This window comes from Pinus tabuliformis, chromosome X, assembly GCF_031772625.1.
Source record: "Pinus tabuliformis cultivar Carrire ecotype Pingquan chromosome X, CPIR1, whole genome shotgun sequence".
Classification (NCBI taxonomy): domain Eukaryota; kingdom Viridiplantae; phylum Streptophyta; class Pinopsida; order Pinales; family Pinaceae; genus Pinus; species Pinus tabuliformis.
In genome coordinates this window covers 381,168,392-381,191,011 of record NC_142308.1, presented here as the reverse complement: position 1 = coordinate 381,191,011, position 22,620 = coordinate 381,168,392, and the positions used below count along the sequence as shown (strand labels likewise).

Genomic DNA, 22,620 nt, shown 5'->3' with positions numbered 1-22,620 from the left:
TGGCAGTGCAAAGATTTATGAAATAAAGCAAACTCTTAAGATCACCTGCCGCAGCATATTTATCTCATCTTCAGTGCGGTCAGCATCTGGTATGTCATAGTACTGAGAAACACAGTCGACATACTCTTGTCGCTTCCTCATAAGCACCCCTTCTCTTCTATCTGAATTAGGAGGTGCATATCCCTACAAGGCAAACAACTCCATTCATCAAATTTTGTAAACCTTGACACAGGTTGAAGGCATTCACCATATAAATGTCATTAAAGCAATTTCCCTATTTCCTCTCAAGATTCATCTTTTTTTCTGTCAACAGAGTAACTTTTTCTTGCAAAATCATGCCTGCATACTGCTAAAAATTGTCTAGCAATATAAGAACCTAATAACTGTTAAACTAACAGTCAATTTCTTGCAATGTGAAAGTGATATTAAGATTCAGATGATATATAATTAATTTATGCTTTCGATGGAGTACCAAATATATGACAATATCATTATTTCAATTTGAATGCATCTCAAGCAGATTATTTCCATAAAGGATGAAAATCCAACAAAATTCATTTGCGATAATTGTTATACAGTTAAAGAAAGATTGGCAATAAGCTACAAAAAATTATGGGTGGACATGAAATAAGAAAAAAAACAGATTTCTAATAACAAGAAGCACGGACTTTAATAACAAGAAGCAAACCAAGACAATCCAATTGGCAATAAGGTTAGCCCATATAAAGTGAGGCCTATAACAGAGATCAAGCACATTATTAAACATAGGGGAAGAATTTTACAAGAATGCTGCAATAACATTGCCAAAATCTTGAGGTGTGAATCATCAATGATTGGTTCATTATCTTCCATCAGTAGTTCCACCTCGATTTCTGATGCAGCTGTAGAGGCTTCCTCTTGATGCAGTTGTAGAGGCTTCCTCTTCACCTTCTCATACTACTGTTACTTTTATGACGTGTAGACCCATATCATGTTGCATCTAGAATCTAAGTCACCGCATTTGTGTTCGTGTTCAAGTTTGGCAACTTTGAAGTTTGGATAAAGTTTGACACTTAAAATTTTGGTGATAAAGTTCAGTGTTAAGTTCAACATACCAGAAATTTGAAATCTATATATATATATATATATATACTAGAAATTCAACAAAAATTTTGAAGTTTAAAAACATATAGCAGAAATAAAAATAGACCTTGAGCCTTTAATGAGAAGCAATAGACGAAGAGGATAGCAGCAGCTCTTTGCTAACCCAAAATTAAAAAAGAAAACCGATCTGAAAAAAGCATTCAATGAAACAAATCTTGTGTATGAGCAATCATTCAATGAAACTGAGGGCAGACTCGTGTATGAGCAAACATTCCTTTGTATTATGGCAAAATACAACATTGAAATACTTATTAATCATAAGCTGTAATATATATAGCAGAACTGGTTAAAGTTGTGTTACACTGAAACTATCCCTTCATGCTAAACCCAACCAAATCTGGAAATGGGCTATGACAGCTTGCAGAGCACATTTATACGAGTGAATTAGGACCTGTATAAACCTCAAAGTACTTTGTTTCCATTATTAATCCTCAGGCATGCAAGGAACCATAGTCAAGTTCCCTATTGTTCACCCTTGTCTGGTAAGCTGTCAGCCCATCACTGTGCATATGGGCCAGCGACGAGTGTTAGAACTCTGGGCAGTGGGAGATATTGCTGTCACCCATGCAGAATCATCAGGACAAAGGATGCAGGGGTCGAGACTCGAGACTAGAGTGTGGACGCAAGCGACAGGGGTTGAGAGTGCTCACTGCTAAGTCAAGGGTAGACGCAGGAAGCAAGGGTCAAGAGTGCTCACTGGTCAAGCAAGTGTGGATGAATGCAGCAACGGTAGAGACTAGAGAGTGCTCAGTGGAGTGTGGAGACAAGCGGGAGGGGTCGAGAGTGAAGTGTGAGGCTGCGAGCGTGACTTTAGGGTTTTGATTTTTAATTTATTTTAATTATCAACTGCCAAAACAACACGAACCTAAAGCTGAATTGAATTGAATGCAAAGCGATTTTTTTAATTTTATTCATCTTCATGATCGTGTTCGGGTTCAAATCCAGTTTGTGTTTGGGTTCGCCTTGATGTTCGGTGTAAGATAACCACTCAGAAGATTCACTACGATTCAAATTTATCTTTATAGAAATTTTGTCGAACACTTTGTCAACACTCTAGTTGCAATTCCAATAAAATTGGACTGAGAAGATAGCATTCACTCAGCAATTCAATTCTGATTTTTATAAACAGCAACACAAATGACAAATTCTGAACTTATAAATCAGCAAATAACTAAGCAAACCATGAAATTGTACACAAAAAATTTTGGACAAAAGTCCCTGCAAAAACCCTGGAGGGAAACCAGTTTGGGAAAAGGGAAAAGGAGGATTTTATTACTAAGCTTCAGCAATCAACGTTTACACAGAAGAATTAAACCAGCAATGAAATTACCGACTTATCTCGATTTCTGAGCCACAAAACAGCCCCCAAATCAGTTGTATGACCTGCCTCGAAGTACATGCCCTCCACTGTCCAAATTGTATGGCCTATATGAACTGTACAGCCACCAAATCAGCACTAAAGCTGCCTTGAATTGCATGCAAACAGTTGTTGTAGGGTACAGCAATCCCTCAGAAATTTGTACCCCTTCTCTGCCTCAATTTTCATGCCCCTTGACTGTTGTACGAACTGCCTATTCTCAATTGTACGGTCTGCAATTAATTGTCACATTACCTTGGGATTCATGCCACTTACTGCTATAGTCAGCAACTCGTCCTCCTTCCTTCAACGCGACTTTTCTCCTTTCTCTCGAGTCTTGTTACTGCTCAATCTAGCATGGGACCTAAAAGGGGCTTCTAAAGGGACAACTGCTAGGTCAAAGGCAATGATGGAGACTTATCCCACTGTCACCTCAGCCAAGACTCCCTACTCTTTACGGCCTTTAACCGATGGGAGGAGACACAATATATAGAAAGTCACTTGTGAAGGATGAATCAACAAATGGATGTGAAGCGACCTTAATGACCCTTTTCCTAGAAGGAGGTTAAGAATGGAGTTTGCTTGGTCTTCAAGCAAGGTACAAAGCTTTGTAGGAGAAGGAGGTGAAGATTTAAGGGCTAGGTTTAAGGAATATGCCTTGTAAAGGAGTTTCCCAATCCTTAAAATCCTATTGAACTTGACTTCCCAAGTGGTTCTTGAAGAATTGACTTTTCAAAGGTATGAGATCATACAATACCAAGTGGACCTAACCTACAGTTAAGGGGAGGGAGTTTAACAGCCAATGATGATCTTAACCCGACAAGAAAGGGGAAAGGATCAAACAAGAGCTTCCACATAGAGGTGTCAAATTGATCCTATGAGGTAGTAGCCTAAGGAACACTAGGGCAAATTTTGATCTCAGAGCTAGGGCTTGGGATATCTCACAATCCCACCGTTGGAATTTCTTCAAATTTGGAGACCTTGAGGACACACCAACGCAGTAGAGGCTAGGAAATCAAACTTTTTGTATGGCTACTTTGTCAAGAAAGTGATGCCCTAGGTGGCCCAGCATGGCTAGACCTAGAATCTATGTTGCATGAAACTTCTAAGAACCCGACGTTTCGGGCCGTACCCGTACTTGAAACTCCAAAACTTGGCCGAAACTCAACCGTAACTCGACCATCATGTAATCAGCAACGAGAGTTAACATAGGCTTGTTTTTCCTTCTAAATTGTCATCTATGGGTCTTATTCCCTTTTTTCTTGCAAGATAATTTGTTATTCACTTATATATATATATATATATATGACATTTTAGCTGACGTTTCAGCCGACATTTCCATTTTTCAGAGGTGACGTTTCTAAATGTACTCATTTCAAAAACTCTGAGATGTTTCGGTGTTTCGTGCAACTTAGCCTAGAAGGAAGAGGGGAAGGTGAGGAAAAATGGCTCTTTGAGTGACCACCTATTGGTAGACCAATGCCTAACCCCCTGGGGAGAATGGAGTCTAGGAGAATGATGAGAAAGGACTTTGTTTCTCGGTCAAGGAGGCCTCAAGGATTACTTCGCTTGCCCTTTAGGGAAAGAAGAAGTGGCCCTAGAGCTTTAAACTTTGCTTTGCAAAAAGAGATGGCTTATCAAGATAAATTCAATGTTAGAATTATCCCTAGGAGATTTCATTCAACATTACATGGCCCATACATTGAGAGATGCTTTATAGAAACAATAATTTCGCAATTGTGCAATGCAACAATTAGCCCTAGGATAGCGAAAATCCCATTCCAATGCATATGACAAAGTAAAACAAGAATAGCATTAAATGTGTGTACTTGCATGTAAGAGAACATATCCAACCATCAACACATTTGCCAATAAAGAAGCTCCAAGATAAGAAAGTCCAATCCAAACATCAAAATTCATCCATGCTCCAATTCATCCTCCAAGAAAGAAGTTCGAAATTCTCAAGAGAGAAATGATCCAATCCAAGTCATGATACAAAATGAATTCATGTCTCTCCTATTTATACACATATTAGGAGTTCGAATTACCTAATTTGAGCCCACATTAGCCCATCAAATGAAAATAATGTGCAAATAACTAACTTTTGGTGACAAGCCTACCAAACTAGCTCAGAAGCAAAATAACAAGCCTCCCAAGAGATCGAATAATCAATAATGCTTATCGTTGGGCTCTCTAAGAGCCTTGATAAAGTCCATAAGTGCCAAAATAATGAATTGGACTTCCAAAAGTCATGGACAAGGGGTTGGCCCCTTCTTCTCCACATGATAAACCTGTGGTGCTCCCAATGGTTGTGAGGGCACACAAATGACCTTATGGGTCTCCAAGTAAGTCGAGGATGCTTGTAGACAATCTGTAAGGGCTCAGCTGATGGTGTAAGTGACGCCACATCAACATACAAGTCATGGGTCATCTGCCAAGTGCATGGTACAACTGTGGCGCTACTTGGGCAAAGGTGAACTAGGTGCATATTCCTCGTCCATTAGGTGAATCTCAAGCAATCTCTGAACATCTTTGGGGATCCATGTAGTGTTGTCTACTATTGTGGAGGCCCATGGCTCTCAACACGCATCCTATATGAGCCAATGTAGACCTCTAGAGGGTTAGGGCCCCATATAGGGAGAGCAAACCCAAGATGGAGACCACCTGCAATCCTGCATAAGATCCAATGCGTCCCCTAGCCTTCCAGTACAATAAGTCACCAAGGAAATCGAGTAAAAGAGCTTATAGACCATGGACAACATGTGGGGACTTCATAATGGCATGCCCTTCCATAATGGGCTTTAGCATGTGCTAATGTCTCCAAGCTCCAAATGGGGTTAACCAAGTATCCCATTAGGTGGTTTCTAGTTCTAAAGGGGATAGTATGTCCAAGGTATATCCTTTAAAAGGTGGTGGCATGTGGTAAAGGGATGAATGGATTAGGGAATGAAAGGGGCATCCCTAAGCCACACGTTGAGGTACAAGGGTAGCTAGTGAAAGGGAAGCCCACACTTGGGTATATATAATGTATAAGGGGGAGTGTTAAAATTGGCAACTAGGGCCAAACTCCATGTGGGTCATCTTATTTATGGCAGCTGATATTTTTCTTGGATTCATCTCATCGAGAGGTGTAGGATTGATCTAACGATCATCCGATTCCGACAAGTATTTATGGAGATATGAATTTATTTGTATTTACTATTTACTTAACAAATTGTCAAGGTCAGCCAGCAGCTATATGTGTGGCACACATGCTCAGCATTTCATATAAATACAAGTGAGGTTGAGGCATTATTCCATCATCTCATCTCATCTTATATTCTTCTCTCTCTCTCTCTCCTTACTTGATTGGGTTAACAAGGAGCAGCTCTCACGTGGGAGAAGAAGGACGCAGCAAGGAGGAGGACGCAGGTCTGTTCCAGCGTTGACTGTGGTTGACCTAGGTGCAACAAGCAAGGGATGACTGCGTTGACCAACAAGGGAGGTATTTTGACTATGGCCTAGTGTGGGGAGTCTCCCTCAAGCAAGCCGCAATTCTGATCTGCCATTCGTGGACCTGATTTGACTCACGAAGTGACCAACGCTGACTGGTTAGGGCTGACCATAGGGCTGCCAATACATTGACCTGTTTTGACCATTTCTTTTGGGCTGTTTTGGGCTGACCTTCATTGTTGTTGAAGGCCGAGTTGACCAAGGTTGACTCAAGGTCATTTGTGGACCATTTGATCTACTTTGCAAGTGTTGGTTAGGGTTTCTATTACTGTTGTCATAAAATTACAGATTTGTACAATTGTACTATTTCTCTCTCTGCTGAACTATTGAAGATTATAGAAGAATTGATCAAAGGGTTTCCCCGCATTGGGGTTTGTCCCTGGCTAGCCGCCACATCTGGTGTCTCTTGTCTTGGCTTGTTTTTTGTCGATCTATTAATGTTCTATCTACATTTTACTGTATGTTAATGTGATTGCTAATCAGTGGCTAATAAGAAGAAATTGAAGTAAACTACACTAAGCATAGAACATACCATAAATTAACAGGGAGCAATAGTGGTACATGAGGTGCCCCAGCCTTGATTTTTCCACCCTTCTTTAAATGACTTTTGCCTTTTATGATTTTTCCTTAATTAACTGCTCGGGCTCAAGGGGTAAGAGCATGATGTGTGAGATATATCAGTGGAAACCCCCGATAAGGTAGGGCGGTTCATTGCCCACCAGGGGTTGGGATAATCATGGGTTTCTAAATGATAAGGAGGCTCATCCAGCGCCTGTAGGAACCAAGGTGATGGCCATGATGATGGGGTAGAGCTCATGTATTGGCTTTTTCCCACGTGTTAAATGTGTTTGTCTCGGCCATCTTTTGCATTTTGTGGTACATTTTCCTCTTCAATGTGGCCAATTATGCTTTTACTTTTCTTTTCAACTGCAATAACCTTCGGGCCATCATTCCAGGCCTGACCCAAGGGGTGGGCAAGAGGAAGGGCAAAGCTAGCCCTATGTGGACCCAGTGGAGGAATGTGGACCCAAGTGGGAAAAATGATGAATGGGGTTATAATGAGTGGAAAAGGGCAATAGATATGGATGAGGGAGCGGGACCACACAACCAAAATGAGGGTTTCCCATGAAGCACTATCCCTAAAGCCAAAGGGTTAGTAAAAGAGATCCCACGGGACTAGAATCCAAGGTTAACATCCAAAAGGGGTCTAAGGGACAAGAGCACAAACCTAGCCCATTCTTTTTGTTAAATCCCCCCATTAATTCATGCCCAGAAGTGTCCATGATAAGCAAACTACAATACTCAATTACCAAATGACAAGGCATACCTTTAGGTTCAAGAGGCCCACCTTCAAACATACAATCATGGCAGATAGGTGAGGAGCCACATGGTTGGCTCAGGTGGAGAAGAAGTGGCACAACAAGCTAATTGGTGGCTGCAAGGGGCTGCTGGCTGCCAGCTGAGTACCATCTTGGAAAAAAGTTTTCTCCTAGGGATATCACCCACAAAATGATGGATAACATCTGGCTCCAACTAGGACGTGATCTCTCAAAGAAGTGGACGAAGCTACTCAAACGGGAGGTCACAAGAACTCTAGCAATCTCTTGGTTACAATAGACCTATACCTGCACATATCAACAAATAAACCCACGGGGCAGCATGTTTTTCATGGTGTCTTATGATCACCCATGCTTAGTGTTAGGCTGTAAAATCTACAGAAAAATAAATATGCAAATCTTAACTTAAATGCAGCTAATCTACCATGGGAAATATCATATGATGTTAGTTTTAATGCAAAATTAACATGCAATGCATCCTACTCTAGTATGCATATGATACAATATCAAGTCTCAAGGAAAGGGGTGATCGACTTAATTTGACCGGTTTGGGCCAAAGTTCGTCGTTGAGTTTAGCAATGTAATTATAGCCTTCCCCAACTTTTCCATGAATCTTGGCACGCATTGGGTCTCTATCAACCAAGACCAAGTCCCCAACCTTCTACTCCTTTTTAAGCTTCCACTTTCTGCTTGTTTTAGAAATTGGTCGTTTGAGAATACAGACTTCTTGAGCCGGGAGAATAGGAGAAGGATTCTCAATTTCATGTGTTTCGTAATATGGTCCAAGCTTAATCACATGAGACAAGTAAGTGGGTTCCCTATAAAGGATAAAAGGGGTTCCATATGAAATATCATATGATGTTAGTTTTAATGCAAAATTAACATGCAATGCATCCTACTCTAGTATGCATATGATACAATATCAAGTCTCAAGGAAAGGGCTGATACGACTTAATTTGACCGGTTTGGGCCAAAGTTCGTCGTTGAGTTTAGCAATGTAATTATAGTCTTCCCCAACATTTCCATGAATCTTGGCATGCATTGGGTCTCTATCAACCAAGACCAAGTCCCCAGCCTTATACTCCTTTTTAAGCTTCTTCTTTCTGCTTGTTTTAGAAATTGGTCGTTTGAGAATACAGACTTCTTGAGTCGGGAGAATAGGAGAAGGATTCTCAATTTCATGTGTTTCGTAATATGGTCCAAGCTTAATCACATGAGATAGGTAGGTGGGTTCCCTATAAAGGATAAAAGGGGTTCCATCAGATTGTGGGATGGTAGCATATGATAAGTCCATTTGAACATGACGTCCAACGGTAGCCCCCCATTTCCTAGATAATAGCAATCCCCACACATCAAGAATATCAATGACAACGACATCCATGAAAAGGGATATGTCAAGGTTTCTAGCCAAAGAAACCTTAAGGTCCTTTATGAGACCTTCCACCTCTACAGGCTTGGAGTTAAAACCACATACCTTCTTATACGGCCGAGTGATATTGAACCACGATTGCTTCATAACTTTTAGAGGCATGATAGTCGCAGAAGCCCCTGAGTCTAACATACAATTGTGTAAGAAGAGGTCATTGATAGCCTAAGTGGGCATAAATGGTTCACACCCAGGGTTTCGATCAGGAATATGAATGTTTTGTAAGTCTTTGGGTAATTGTTCTTCCTGAATACCTAGGGACTTCTTGATTTTTTGTTGTTGCTCGGGAAGTTTCGCAATCTCTTTCAAAAGAATGGGTATGGTTATTTTTCCTACAACAACCCCTATGTCAATGTCAAGTTTGGCCTCTTTTCCCTTCTCTTTCTTCTTGATGTTTTCCTTCCTTGGAGGATCCTTTTTTGAATTGGCTCTGGTTGGGGGATCCTTCTTGGGAAGAATTTCAAGGAGAGACTCCTTGGGAGGGGCTTGCTTGGGCAATGAGTCTTCTTTAGATGGTTCCTTAGAGGTTGTAGGGTCTTTGTTATTTTCCATTCGTGAATATTGGATCCCTTTGAACCTTCCCTTGCTATCAGAGTTAAGAATGGGTTCTTCCTTATCTTCCTTAAGGGTGACCTCACTAATGGGAGGGTGTGTATATGATCCTCCTAGCAAAATGTTGAAGATGTCAGATTCGACAAGGTTAGCCTGCTCATCAACTTCTTCACCCTCACTCTCTCCCTCTTCACTTTCCTCATCCTCAGAAGATGAGTCTGGCTCAACAGCGTTAGTTGGAGCCAAAGTGTTTAGGAATTGAGACGAGCTTGGCCTATCTTCTTCACCTTGATTTTTGGGAAAGGGTTTTCCTTTTGCAAAATAACTAGATTTTTGGGCCCTTTCCAAGGGAATGATTTTATTCATGATAACCTTGTCACGTGTGTTGGCTTCTTCAGTGAATTTCTCCATCCTCTTGAGGATGGCAAGTAGGGTTTCTTCATGTTGATCTTTGGATTTCTCCTTCTTGACTTCGGCTCTAGCTCTAGGATGGCCAGTGACATCTACCTTCGAGATTCATAGGTTTTCCTCAACTTCCATTGCTACCTCTTTGGCTTCTGCCAATGTGGAAGGTTCCTTGTCCCTTAATACATAGGTTAAGTGGTCACCCACATCTTTTATGAATTTATCAAGAATATTAGCTTCGGATGGTTTCAAATGATCAGGTATATCCTTGACTACCCTGTCAAATTTTTGAATGAATTCTCGTACATCTTCCCTTCCCTTGGTTATTTGATAGAATTTTTCAATGCTAAAGGTTCCTTGGAAATTACATGAGCACCTCTTCATGAATATATCTTCAAAGTCATCAGAGAATTCTATGCATGTTGGGGGAAGGCTAAGGTACCATTCTCTTGCTTGTCCTTCAAGCGATAGAGCGATAAGCGTCATGAACCTATCTTCATCAAAGATCATCCTAGGGGGCATTTGCCAAAAAAATTCCTCAATAAAGCCATGGGCAGTCCAAGTAGCATCCCCTTTGAACTTGGGTAACCATCGGTTATATTTTTCAAGTAATGGTTTGGGATCATCACTCAATTTCAAAGGGGCAAAGACACTAACCAAGTGTCTTTCACTTTTGGTCATCTTGGTTTGGTCTTGTTTTGGGTTAGTGTTAGAAGTAGAACTAGATGGCATCTTTAGGGATGAATCACAGACTTTCTCAAATTAAGGGAGAAGGGCAGTTCCAACAGGTGAAGGATTTCATTCTCCCCTTTTTGCACCAACCCTAGTTAAAAGAGGAATGTTGTCACCTTCAAGTAAACTAGGGGTTTGGCCAATGAGTGGAGTCACCAGAGGAATGCTTATAGTTGTCGTTAATGAATCAATTCCTCAATGATTCACTAGGGAGGTAGACCTTCTTCCTCCCCGGCAATGGTGCCAAAATGTTACCGCTCAAATTAGCAGGGGACCTAAAAGGGGCTCCTAAAGGGAAAATTGTTAGGTCAAAGGCAACGATGGAGACAACCCACTGTCACCTCAGCTAAGACTCCCTACTCTTTATGGACTTTCACCAATGGCGGGATACCTAATATATAGAAAGTCACTTGTGAAGGATGAATCAACAAATGGATGTGAAGTGACCTTAATGACCCTTTTCCTAGAAGGAGGTTAAGAATGGAGCTTGCTTGCTCTTCAAGCAAGGTACAAAGCTTTCTAGGAGAAGGAGGTGAAGATTTAAGGGCTAGGTTTAAGGAATATGCCTTGTAAAGGAGTTTCCCAATCCCTAAAATCCTATTGAACTTGACTTCCCAAGTGGTTCTTGAAGAATTAACTTTTCAAAGGTATGGGACCACACGGGACCAAGTGGACCCAACCTAGGTTAAGGGGAGGGAGTTTAGCAACTAATGATGATCTTAACCCAGACAAGGAAGGGGAAAGGATCAAAACAAGAGTTTTCAATTAGAGGTGTCAAATTGATCCTATGAGGTACTAGCCTAGGGAACACCAAGGCAACGTTTGATCTCAAAGCTAGGGCTTGGGATATCTCACAATCCCACCGTTGGAATTTCTTCAAATTTTGAGGAGACCTTGAGGACACACCAGCACAGTAGAGGCTAGGAGATCAAACTTTTTCTATGCCTAATTTGTTGGGAAAGTGATGCCCTAGATGGCCTAGCATGGCTTGAACTAGAAAGAAGAGGGGAAGGTGAAGAAAAATGGTTCTTTGAGTGACCACCTATTGGTAGACTAGTGCCTAATCCCCTAGGGAGAATGGAGTCTAAGAGAATGATGAGAAAGGACTTCATTTCTCGGTCAAGGAGGCATCAAGGACTACTTCGCTTGGCCTTTAAGGCAAGAAGAAGTGACCTTAAAGCTTTATACTTCGCTTTGCAAAAAGAGATGGCTTATCAAGATAAATTCAATGTTAGAATTATCCCTAGGAGATTTCATTCAACATTACATGGCCCATACATTGAGATATGTTATATAGAAACAATAATTCCACAATTTCGCAATTATACAATGCAACGATTAACCCTAGTATAGCAAAAATCTCATTCCAATGCATATGACAAAATAAAACAAGAATAGCATTAAATGTCTGTACCATGTAAGAGAACATATCCAACCATCAACACATTTGCTAATAAAGAAGCTCCAAGATAAGAAAGTCCAATCCAAACATCAAAATTCATCCATGCTCCAATTCATCCTCCAAGAAAGAAGTGTGAAATTCTCAAGAGAGAGAATGATTCAATCCAAGTCATGATACAAAATGAATTCATGATTCTCCTATTTATACACTCATTAGGAGTTCGAATTACCTAATTTGAGCCTACATTAGCCCATCAAATGAAAATAATGTGCAAATAACTAACTTTTGGTGACAAGCCCACCAAACTAGCTCATAAACAAAATAACAAGCCTCCAAAGAGGTTGAATAATCAATAATTCATGTCGTTGGGCTCTCTAAGAGGCCTGATGAAGTCCATAAGTGCCAAAATAATGAATTGGACTTCCAAAAGTCATGGACAATGGGTTGGCCCCTTGTTATCCACATGATAAACCTGTGGTGCTCCCAATGGCTATGAGGGCACACAAGTGACCTCATGGGTCTCCAAGTAAGTCGAAAACGCCTGTAGATCGTCTGTAAGGGCACAGATGATGGTGTAAGTGATGCCACATCAGCATACAAGTCTTGGGTCATTTTCCAAGTGCATGGTACAACTGTGGGGTTGGCTGGGCAAAGGTGAACCAGGTGCATCTTCCTCGTCCAATAGGTGAATCTCGAGCAATTTCGGAACATCACTGGGAATCCATGAAGTGTTGTCTACTATTGTGGAGGCCTATGGCTCTCAACACACACCCTCCATGTAAAAATGTAGCCCTTTAGAGGGTTAGGACCCCATATAGAGAGACCAAACCCAAGATGGAGACCACCTGCAATCCTGCATAAGATCCAATGCATCCCCTAGCGTTTCAGTACAACAAGTCATAAAGGAAATCAAGTAAAAGAGCTTACAAACCATGGACAACATGTGGGGACTTCATAATGGCATGCCCTTCCATAATGGGCTTTGGCATGTGCTAATGTCTCCAAGCTCCAAATGGGGTTAACAAAGTATCCCATTAGGTGGTTTCTAGTTCTAGAGGGGATAATATGTCCAAGGTATATCCTTTAAAAGGTGGTGGCATGTAGTAAAGGGATGAATGGAGTAGGGAATGAAAAGGAGCAGCCCTGGGCCACATGCTGGAGTACAAGGGTAGCTAGTGAAAGGGAAGCCCACATCTGGTTATTTAATGTATAGAAGGGAGAAATCGTGGTACATGAGGTGCCATGACCTTGACTTTTCCACCCTTTTTAAATGTCTTTTGCCTTTTATGATATTTCTTTAATTAACTGCTCGGGGCTCAGGGGGTAAGAGCATGTTGTGTGAGATACAGCAGTGGATACCCCATTTAAGGTAGGGCGGTTCATTACACTCCAGGGGTTGGGAAAATCATGGGTTCCTAAATGATAAGGAGGCTCATCTAGCGCCTGTAGGAACCAGGGTGATGGCCATGATGATGAGGTAGAGCTCATGTATGGGCTTTTGCCCACGTGTTAAATGTGTTTGTGCCAAGCATCTTTTGCATTTTGTGGTACATTTTCCTCTTGAATGTGGCCAATTATGCTTTTACTTTTCTTTTCAGCCGCATCAACCTTTGGGGCATCATTCCAAGCCTGACCCAAGGTGTGGGCAAGGGGAAGGGGAAAGTTATCCCTATGTGGACCCAGGTGGGAAAAACGATGAATGGGGTTATAATGAGTGGAAAGCGGCAATATATGTGGATCAGGGAGCGAGACCACGCAACCAAAATCAGGGTTTCCCATGAAGCACCATCCCTAAAGCCAAAGGGTCAGTAATAGAGATCCCACAGGACTAGAATCCAAGGTTAACATCCAAAAGGGGTCTGGGGACAAGAGCACGGACCTAGCCCATACTTTCCGTCGAATCCCCCCATTAATCCATGCCCATAAGTGTCCATGATAAGAAAACTACAATACTCAATTACCGATGACAAGGCATACCTTTAGGTTTGGGAGGCCCACCTTCAAACATATGATCATGGTAGATGGGTGAGGGACCACATGGTTGGCTCAGGTGGCAGAGAAGTGGCACAACGAGCTAAGTGGTGGTTGCAAGGGATTGTTGGCTGCCGGCTGAGGACCATGTTGGAGAAAATATTTCTCCAAGAGATATCACCCACAAAATAGTGGGTAACATCATAGTTTTAAATTTCGGCAGTTTCAAAACCAAAACGGCCGAGTTGATCCGTTTTGTTGCCCTCAGGAGTGACTCGGTAGAAGAAACGGCTCGTTTGGCCGAGTCATGGCTGACTCGGCCAACTCGGCCGTTTCCATACTGACTCGACCGAGTCACAAACAGCGGCCTGTAACCCCAGTAAAACAGCGATTTAACAATTTTTTAATGATTTTTTAAGGTGTTTGCTGATTGGTTTGGACTCCAATGTGTTTTATGAATTAGTTAAATGTTATTTGGGGTCCATTTCCCCCTCCCAAACCCTATTTAACACACTCAAATGCTCTCTACTATTGATATGCTATTCAAATTTCATGGTAATGTTAAATTCTTAAAGTAAAAGTGACATTCTCCTTAATCTTCATTTTCATCCTTTTACTTAAATTTTTAACATTACCATGAAATGACTCAGGATGTTTGAGAGTGCTTTCGGCCTCATTGGATTTCATATGGAGAAAGTAGAATTTTAGATTTCATTCAAAATCCAGCAGACTTATCAGTTTTTCAGGATTTCAGGATTGGAGGATTGCAATGTTTCCATTGAATGTTGTCATGTATTAGGGTATGGAACTCGTATTTAATCAAGAGCACCAATCCCTCTATGTACCTTGATGTTAGTGACATTGGTTGTCAAACTCCTCTGGGATTTGCTCCCAAACCAGGAGCTTCTGAAAATGTCGCTCCCCGCTCCCATTTTCGCTCTCGCTCCCCACTTTCGCTCCTACTCCCAAGTAACACTAAGCCAGATGATGTGGCAACTCTAGCAGTAGCCAGTAGTACTGGTCACAGACTTTTGTTGTAGAGGCCATTTATAGCCTCCTTGGTTATGTGTTTTGTTTTGATCTCTATATCATCATCGTTATGTATTGGACAATGCACTGGGTGCCATTTTGATATAATGGATATATTCATGAGCCTACTTTGATCATATGTTGTGTTCTATCTATATTCTAATGCTGCGTGTTTGGAAACATGAACGAAAATCTTTAAAATTATGTGTTTTTATAAAAAATAAATATTTAATGTATTTTTTACAATGACCGAGTCATTGAAATCGAGCCGGCCGAGTCGATACCGAGTCGGAGTCGGAGTCGGAGTCAACCCTCGGCCGAGTCGGAGTCGACCCTCGGTCGAGTCGGAGTCGGAGTCGGAGTTTTAAAACTATGGGTAACATGTCTCTCACTCAACATTTGGAATGAGCTTCTCCTTGGGATTCGTGCCAATATAAAGCATAGAGTGCGTGTTCTTTGGTCTTCCATCTAGCCTCTAAGATCAAGGGCTAAGATTTAACTCATTAACTTTATATCTCATAAAATTAAATTGAATTCCAAGTCACTTTTAGGAAAATTTTCCACATGCTAGCTTCATGCCTATGTGGAAAACACTTTTCTTAGCTAACTTCTAACAATCCCTCTTAGATAGCAAAGTGTTATTTACCACTCCCAATTTTTCCCTGAAAAATAGAAATTTTCCCTTCACAAAGGATATAGTGAGAATGTTCGCAACTTGCTCATCAATGGAAATGAATCTTAGCTTCACTACTCCTCTCTGAACATGATCTCGGATGAAATAATATCTAATATCAATATGTTTGGACCAATCATGAAATACTGGATTATCTGAGAGTTTGATGCAACTCTGATTATCACAGTATATCGTAGTGGGCTCCAATTGTTGTCCAAACAAACTCACCAACAACTTGCAAAGCCATATGGCCTCACAACTCACCTGACTAGCTGCCATGTATTCTGCCTTTATAATACTCAATGCCACTAACTGTTGTTTCCGGCTGAGCCATGACACAACTGTCGAGCCCAAACTGATGGAACATCCGAAAGTTTACACTGCAGGCCCAATCTAAATCGGTGTAGCCATGTTATGAAACCAGCTCACAAAAAGATAGAAAAGATAGATAAACGCCTTCAAAATAAGCCTCTTCGAGGGGGCAACCTCCTTTACATTACACAAATAAAAAATTCTTAAATGATACAAATGACAAGGCCTCCTTTCTAGATATAGGAATCTAATGGGTCATAATATAATCAAAACCGACATAACAATAATAATGTAAGGGCATAATAATAAAATATTGGGCTTCTATGGGGCACAATAATAACAATATGGGGACTGCATGGGCACAACAATATAATAAGGGGTTACACTAGTAGTATAGGGACCTAACAAGACAACCAGGTGGACTCCATCCCCTCGCAGATAGTATAGTCCATAGTCCATTTTCCCTTGCAAGTATCTCAACACATGTTTTGTTCAATGTTTTAAAAACCGGCCGTTTCGAAACCGAAATGGCCGAGTCGAACCGTTTCAATGCATGGAGGACTGACCCGGCCAATGAACCGGTCCGGTAGACCGAGTCACACATGACTCGGTCTACCCGGCCGGTTCCGATATGACTCGGCCGAGTCACAAAGGAACGGCCAGGCACGCGTTAAACACAGAAAATTAATGATTTTTTTGGTATTTTTTAATTGTTTAATGAATTTTTGGATCCCAAACTGTTATAATAATTTGCTTAATGTTTTTTGGGGTCCATTTTCCCCCCTCCCAAACCTATTTAAGACACCCAAATGCTCTCATTCACTCACAGCAGTCTTATGCATTTGAGTGAGAGTCTTCTTTGAGAATTAGTGAGCAGTTCTTGAGCTTGTTTTAGAGCAGCAGTGAGGAGTCTTGGAGGAGCATTGTAGCTGGAGTGAGGAGCTTCTTGGGCAGCCATTTGGAGCAGCATTGAGGAGCTGATTCTTGGAGCAAGCTTGAGGAGGCAGTTTGTGCCTGGAGGTATTTTTTTCCACCTCTATAAATCTGTTTTTGCTTAGTAAATTTTAGGTGCATATCAAGAAAGCTTAGAGAGTGTTTTTTTGTCAAATAAATGAACATTGAATCAATATTTTTTTTTTTTCATTTTCAGATTGTTTTCCTAGTCAAAAAATGGCACCTAGAGCAAGAGATCCTGCTTGGGCATATGTTGAAATGGTTGATAGTCAAATGCATTGCAAATTTTGCCATAGGAAAATTAAGGAAGGTCCTGGGGGCATTAATAGGCTGAAACAACACTTGGCAGGGATTAGAGGCCAAATTACCCCATGTACCTCACCAGAAATTGGGGAGATTAGAAAGAATTTGTTGGCCAGCTTTGAGAAATTTAAAGAAGATAAGGCTAGGCAAAAAGAGATACAGGCTGAAATTGGGAGGAAGAGGGAGATACAAAAAATGATGGCTACCAACCCCCACTATGATTTTGAGGGTTCTTCCTCTATCCCTCAAACTGAGGCATCCAACCCTTTCCGTTATGTTCCTCCCTCTTTTGGTTCTGTTCAAGATAAGGGAAAGGGTAGAATGAATTTGAAAAGGGTGATGTGACTATCAAAAGTTATTTCACTCCCTCCTCTCCATCAGATGCACATGGTCCTGAAGTTAGTAAAGGTCAAATTCAGCCCACTTTAGATGACCATTGGAAGAAAGAATTGAGGGAGACTGCTTGTGAGTACATAGCTAGATGGTGTTATGATGCTGATATCCCCTTTAATGCTACTCGTTCACCATATTATGAGCCTATGTTTGATGCCATACATGCTGCTGGAAAAGGCTTCAAAGGCCCTACTATGCATGAGCTAAGGGGTTTCGTTTGCAGAAAGAAATTCAATCCATTAATGAGTATTTGCAAGAGTTCAGGGACTCATGGGCAAGAACAGGGTGTACCATCACGTCAGATGGATGGACTGATCAAAAAAACCGTACCATCATAAACTTTCTTGTCTTCTGCCCACAGGGAGCCATGTTTTTAAAATCAGTTGATGCATTTGATAAGGTAAAAGATGGCCACTTGTTGTTTCAGCTATTGGATCAGGTTGTTCAGGAGGTGGGGGTGGCTAATGTTGTTCAAATCATCACAGATAATGCCTCTAACTATGTTCTTGCTGGTAAACTGTTAGAGGAAAAACACAAGACCATCTTTGGACCCCATGCGCTGCACATTGCATAGACCTCATGCTTGAGGATAGTGGAAAATTAGATTGGGTCAAAAACACTGTAGATCATGCCAAAAGCATAACAAAATTTATCTACAATCATACACTTGTTTTGAGTCTCATGAGGAAACACACTGGAGGCAAGGATATTATTAGGCCTGCCATCACTAATTTGCTACACATTTTTTGACATTGCAATCTATGCTTTCCCAACATAGAAACTTGCAAAAGATGCTTTCCAGTGATGAATGGAATCAAAGCAATTGGTCTAACAAACCAGAAGGCAAAGAATTGAAAAGGAAAGTCCATGAAGAAACTTTTTGGAGAAAGGCAGCAGAGATTGTGAAGCTTGCTGAGCCACTAGTTAAGGTGTTGCGGTTGGTGGATGGGAAAGGTTGGCTATGGGCTTCATTTATGAGGCTATGGATCAAGCAAAGGAGAAAATAAAGACAGCATACAAGGATAGAGTGGCAAAGTATGGGCCCATTTGGGCAATCATTGATGAAAGACGGAACAATCAACTCCATCGCCCTATACATGCAGCTAGGTATTTTTTGAACCCACGGTATCATTATAAAGCTAAGGAGTCAGGAGCTTTGAGGGGGAGGTCAGAGATGGACTGGTTGATTGCATTGAACGCATGATCCCATCGGAGTCTGATCAGCTGGAGATACATCGTCAGGTCACATCCTTCAGCAATGCATCAGGTACCTTTATCCGGGTGGACTCCAAAGAATAGAGAAAGGGGAGGAATAAAGAAACTGATCGCCTTATCTGGAAAGCAGTCGAGCCATCACCCGATCATCCATACCTTGCTTTTTATGCCGTCGCTCATCCGTCCTCGGTGGACCATGAAACAGCTTCCCCTTTCTTTAAGTGCCCTCATTCATTATTTGCCGTTGTTAATACGTATAATATATATGTCAATCAGTTCCTTTATCAGTGGTGGCTATCATTCTCTTTCTTTAGTTAGAGTTAATGAGTTCCTTCGCGAGCAATTAGATCGATCTCGCGAACCTCTGCCATGCCTTCCAATCATGAATTATATACGTAATTACATCATTCATTATAGCAGTAATTACACCAGAAAATGCATATATGGGCATATGTCATTATGCATTCATGAATTATATATTACATTGCTTTAGCAAAGATAGACACAACAGGATGGATGTTTTTGACCGTACTTCTCTTTTTTCCCCTCAAATGGCTTTCTTCCCCTCTGAGAAGGTAAGTAGGTGCTAATCTGAATGTTGCTATTATATATGTCATTATGGCATGACTCGATAGCCGAAATGACACCAGAGGTCTAGTCCACATGATTGGTTTAATGCTTGGTCGAGAAGTCAACCGATATTACGTATGTAATAACGTCTGATAGTATGTTGTACCGTAGCTGTCCATAGCCCCCGATAAAATAACAATGGATTTGCTGCTCTGTCCAGTATGAATGAAAAGTCCTCTCCTGTTAGTCGAGCCTGCTTACGCATCCTTGCTGGCGTTGAAAGGAAAGGTCCTGGAGGGGCTTGCGCTTCCTAGTGCAAGGAAAGACAGATCGGCGAACCATTCAACAGATGTATGGCAGGCAGGGCAGGCTACTTACCCATTAAGAATAAGGAAGAATGACGACAGCTGGCAGCCTGGTTGGTATCGGTGTCCTGCTACGCCCGGAATAAGACCAGACAGAGGAGTGGGTGGGTTAACAGGCCGAAGAGAAACGATTGATGAATTCAGACAGCAAGCCAGCATTGCCAGGAGATTCATGGATACCAGTCAGCATTGCTAGAATATCCCAGCCAGACATCTCCCCATTCAACCCATCTTTGTCAATCAAAACGCTAAGCATACTTATTACCTAAAATAGAACACCCCATCCTTTTGCACCGATTGAACGGTCTGTATCCGAAAGTCCGCCTTTGACTCCACACCTACTCTCACCGCTCACGCCAGCCAGTCATATGTATGGGGAGTCTTTCTGAATCAGATTGTGTTCTCGGACAGGCTTACATGTCGAGGTCGGAATGGGATCGGGTAAGCACCTGTCCATCATAACGATCATGGGAAGAACCTAGCAAAGATTGCAAGAGAAGCAGATGAGCCAAGTAAACAAAAATTTCAATTTTCAATTTCTTAATGTTTTACTTTTTTTATTAAAGTTTGTTAAATCATTTATAATTTGAAAGTTAGATATAATTTGTAATTTTGTTGAGCTTCAGCCTTCATCTAACTCATAATTCATTACACTCCTATGTTTTTTGCAGCACAATGGTGGGAGGCCTTTGGTGGCCAGTGCCCTGAATTGCAAAGGTTTGCAATTCGTATTTTGAGTCAAACTTGCAGTGCAACTGGGTGTGAGCGCAATTGGTTTGTCTTTGAGAGGATTCACACAAAGAAGAGAAACCGTTTGGATCAAAAACGGTTGAATGATCTAGTTTATGTCCAATACAACCTTCGGCTCAGACGAAACCAATTGCTGAACAAAAGACCTGATTCAGATCCCATTGTGTTGGAAGACATTGATCCAACATTGGATTGGGTAGTGGAGAGTCGTCCACCAGAGTTTGATCCTGATGAGGATCTTGATGTAGATATAGATCTGGAGACATCAGTTGAACTTAGAGATGTTGTTCAACTTCAGCCTGTTCAGTTGAATGCAGATCCCAATCCACCAGCCTCAGTCTCACAGCCAGCAAGGACTCCAATTGTAGGTGCTTCCTTTGCTCAGCGACGACAGAAGCGCAGCTGCATATCTACTCTATCTCAGCTTGCATCTGCTGCACAGCCTGCTAGTGGTACTGGTACCACTTCTACAGTTGCAGTTGGAGACGATGATGATGAGGAGGAGCCATGGGGCCCCCTGTCTGACTCTGATGATGATGATCCAGAGATTGGTCGAGATGATCTTGGCTCCTCTGGCAGTAGCTACTAGCCAGGGCCCAGTAGTACTAGTATTGCAGTCTGGTCACCATCACAGTTTACCTTTGTTGTAGAGGCCATTTCTAGCCTCCTTGGTTATTTGTATTTTGTTTTGAGTCTTTGATCATGTATGACAGTTGACTATGTATTGCCATTGGGTACCATTTTGATATAGTGGATTGGTTCATGAGCTATTTTGATCATATGTTGTCTTCCATCTATATTATAATGCTGTGTGTTTGGAAACATGAATGAAAATATTTAAAATTATGTTTAAAATATTTAAAATTATGTTTTTTAATAAAAAAAAAAATATTTAATGTATTTTTTACAACGACCGAGTCATTGAAATCGAGCCAGCCGAGTCATTACCGTTTCGGAGTCGGAGTCGGAGTCGATCCTCCGGCCGAGTCGGAGTCGGAATCGGAGTTTTAAACATTGGTTTTGTTGCAGTCCAATGCACTCTCCTAGGCTCCACCTAATACTCACTGTGAGTATTAACAACAAAACATAAGTTAGGTTTGGTGTTGACCAAATACATCAATGACCCAATGAGGCGACAATATAAAGTGGGACCCACCAACTCTCCCTCATAAATGCTAAGCTTTTGGAAGTTGGTGATCATTGGTATAGCCATAGCCCTGCAACCCTTCATCTCGATTCCCGAATCTCCTCAGAATATCAGTTACATACATGCCATGTCCCAGAAAGATATGCCCATCCCCCTACCACACCTCCATCCACAGAAAATAGTGCATCAATCCAGGGTCCTTCATCTCACAATCTTAAGCAAGAGCTTTCTTGCAAGAAGCTATTAGTCTCTTCTCTCCTGTCATGAACAAGTTATCTACCTATAGTACAAGAATGAGGGGCTCCCCTCCAATACAAATGTAATACATAGTTGGACTTACCTCACTATTTTCGAAACTAATTTATTGCAAGTATCTAACTGTGAATACCAAGCGTGTGGAGCTTGCTTCAGTTCATAGAATGACTGCGACTGCTTCAGCCAACACACATGAGACTCTCCCCCGTGAATCTCAAATCCTTGTGGTTGGTCAATGTGCACCTCCTCTTATAGAAGTCCATTGAGAAATGTGGTCTTCGCATCCATCTAGTGGATCTTCCACCCCATCTTTGTTGCAATAGAGATCATTACTCTGATAAAAGTGTATTGAGCTATAGGCATAAAGGCCTTATCATAATCAACTCCCTCCACTTGTCAAAAGCCTCTCGCCACAAATCGTGCTTTGTACTTCTCTATGTTGCCATCCGCAGCATACTTGATCTTATACAGCCACTTGGAAGTCACTACTGGATGGCCCTTCTGTCTCGGTATCACCTCCCAAACATTGTTCTTCATGACGAAAGCATACTGTTCCACCATGGCATCTCTCCATACATATTGATCGACTCCCTCCTCATATGGAGAAGGCTCTGCCTCTTGGATGCTACTCACCATAGCCAAATAATTGCAGAACCTCTGGTGGTTTACTCTCCCTGACAGCGCTCCTGGGACTCCCCACTAACTCCTTAGCTTCTTTCAAGAGCTCTTGTAGTCTCTTGAATTTCTTCCTTAGTGGAGTGGCATAATCTTGCTCATCCTCCTCATCTACCAAAGGTGTAGACGAAGATTGTATACTCGAATACAATCCACCAATGC

The 22,620-nt window shown here is 41.5% G+C and overlaps 1 protein-coding gene across 4 annotated transcripts in view; it reads right to left on the bottom strand.

Annotated features, from left to right (window-relative positions):
• LOC149140132 (Ypt/Rab-GAP domain of gyp1p superfamily protein) overlaps window positions 1-22,620 on the bottom strand; it is a 287,711-nt gene that overhangs the window by 174,900 nt on the left and 90,191 nt on the right. For all 4 annotated transcript variants that reach the window (XM_089446802.1, XM_089446799.1, XM_089446798.1 and 1 more), the window contains exon 5: window positions 46-183. In XM_089446802.1, coding sequence (XP_089302928.1) covers window positions 46-183 — 138 coding nt within the window. The remainder of the gene's footprint in view (window positions 1-45; window positions 184-22,620) is intronic.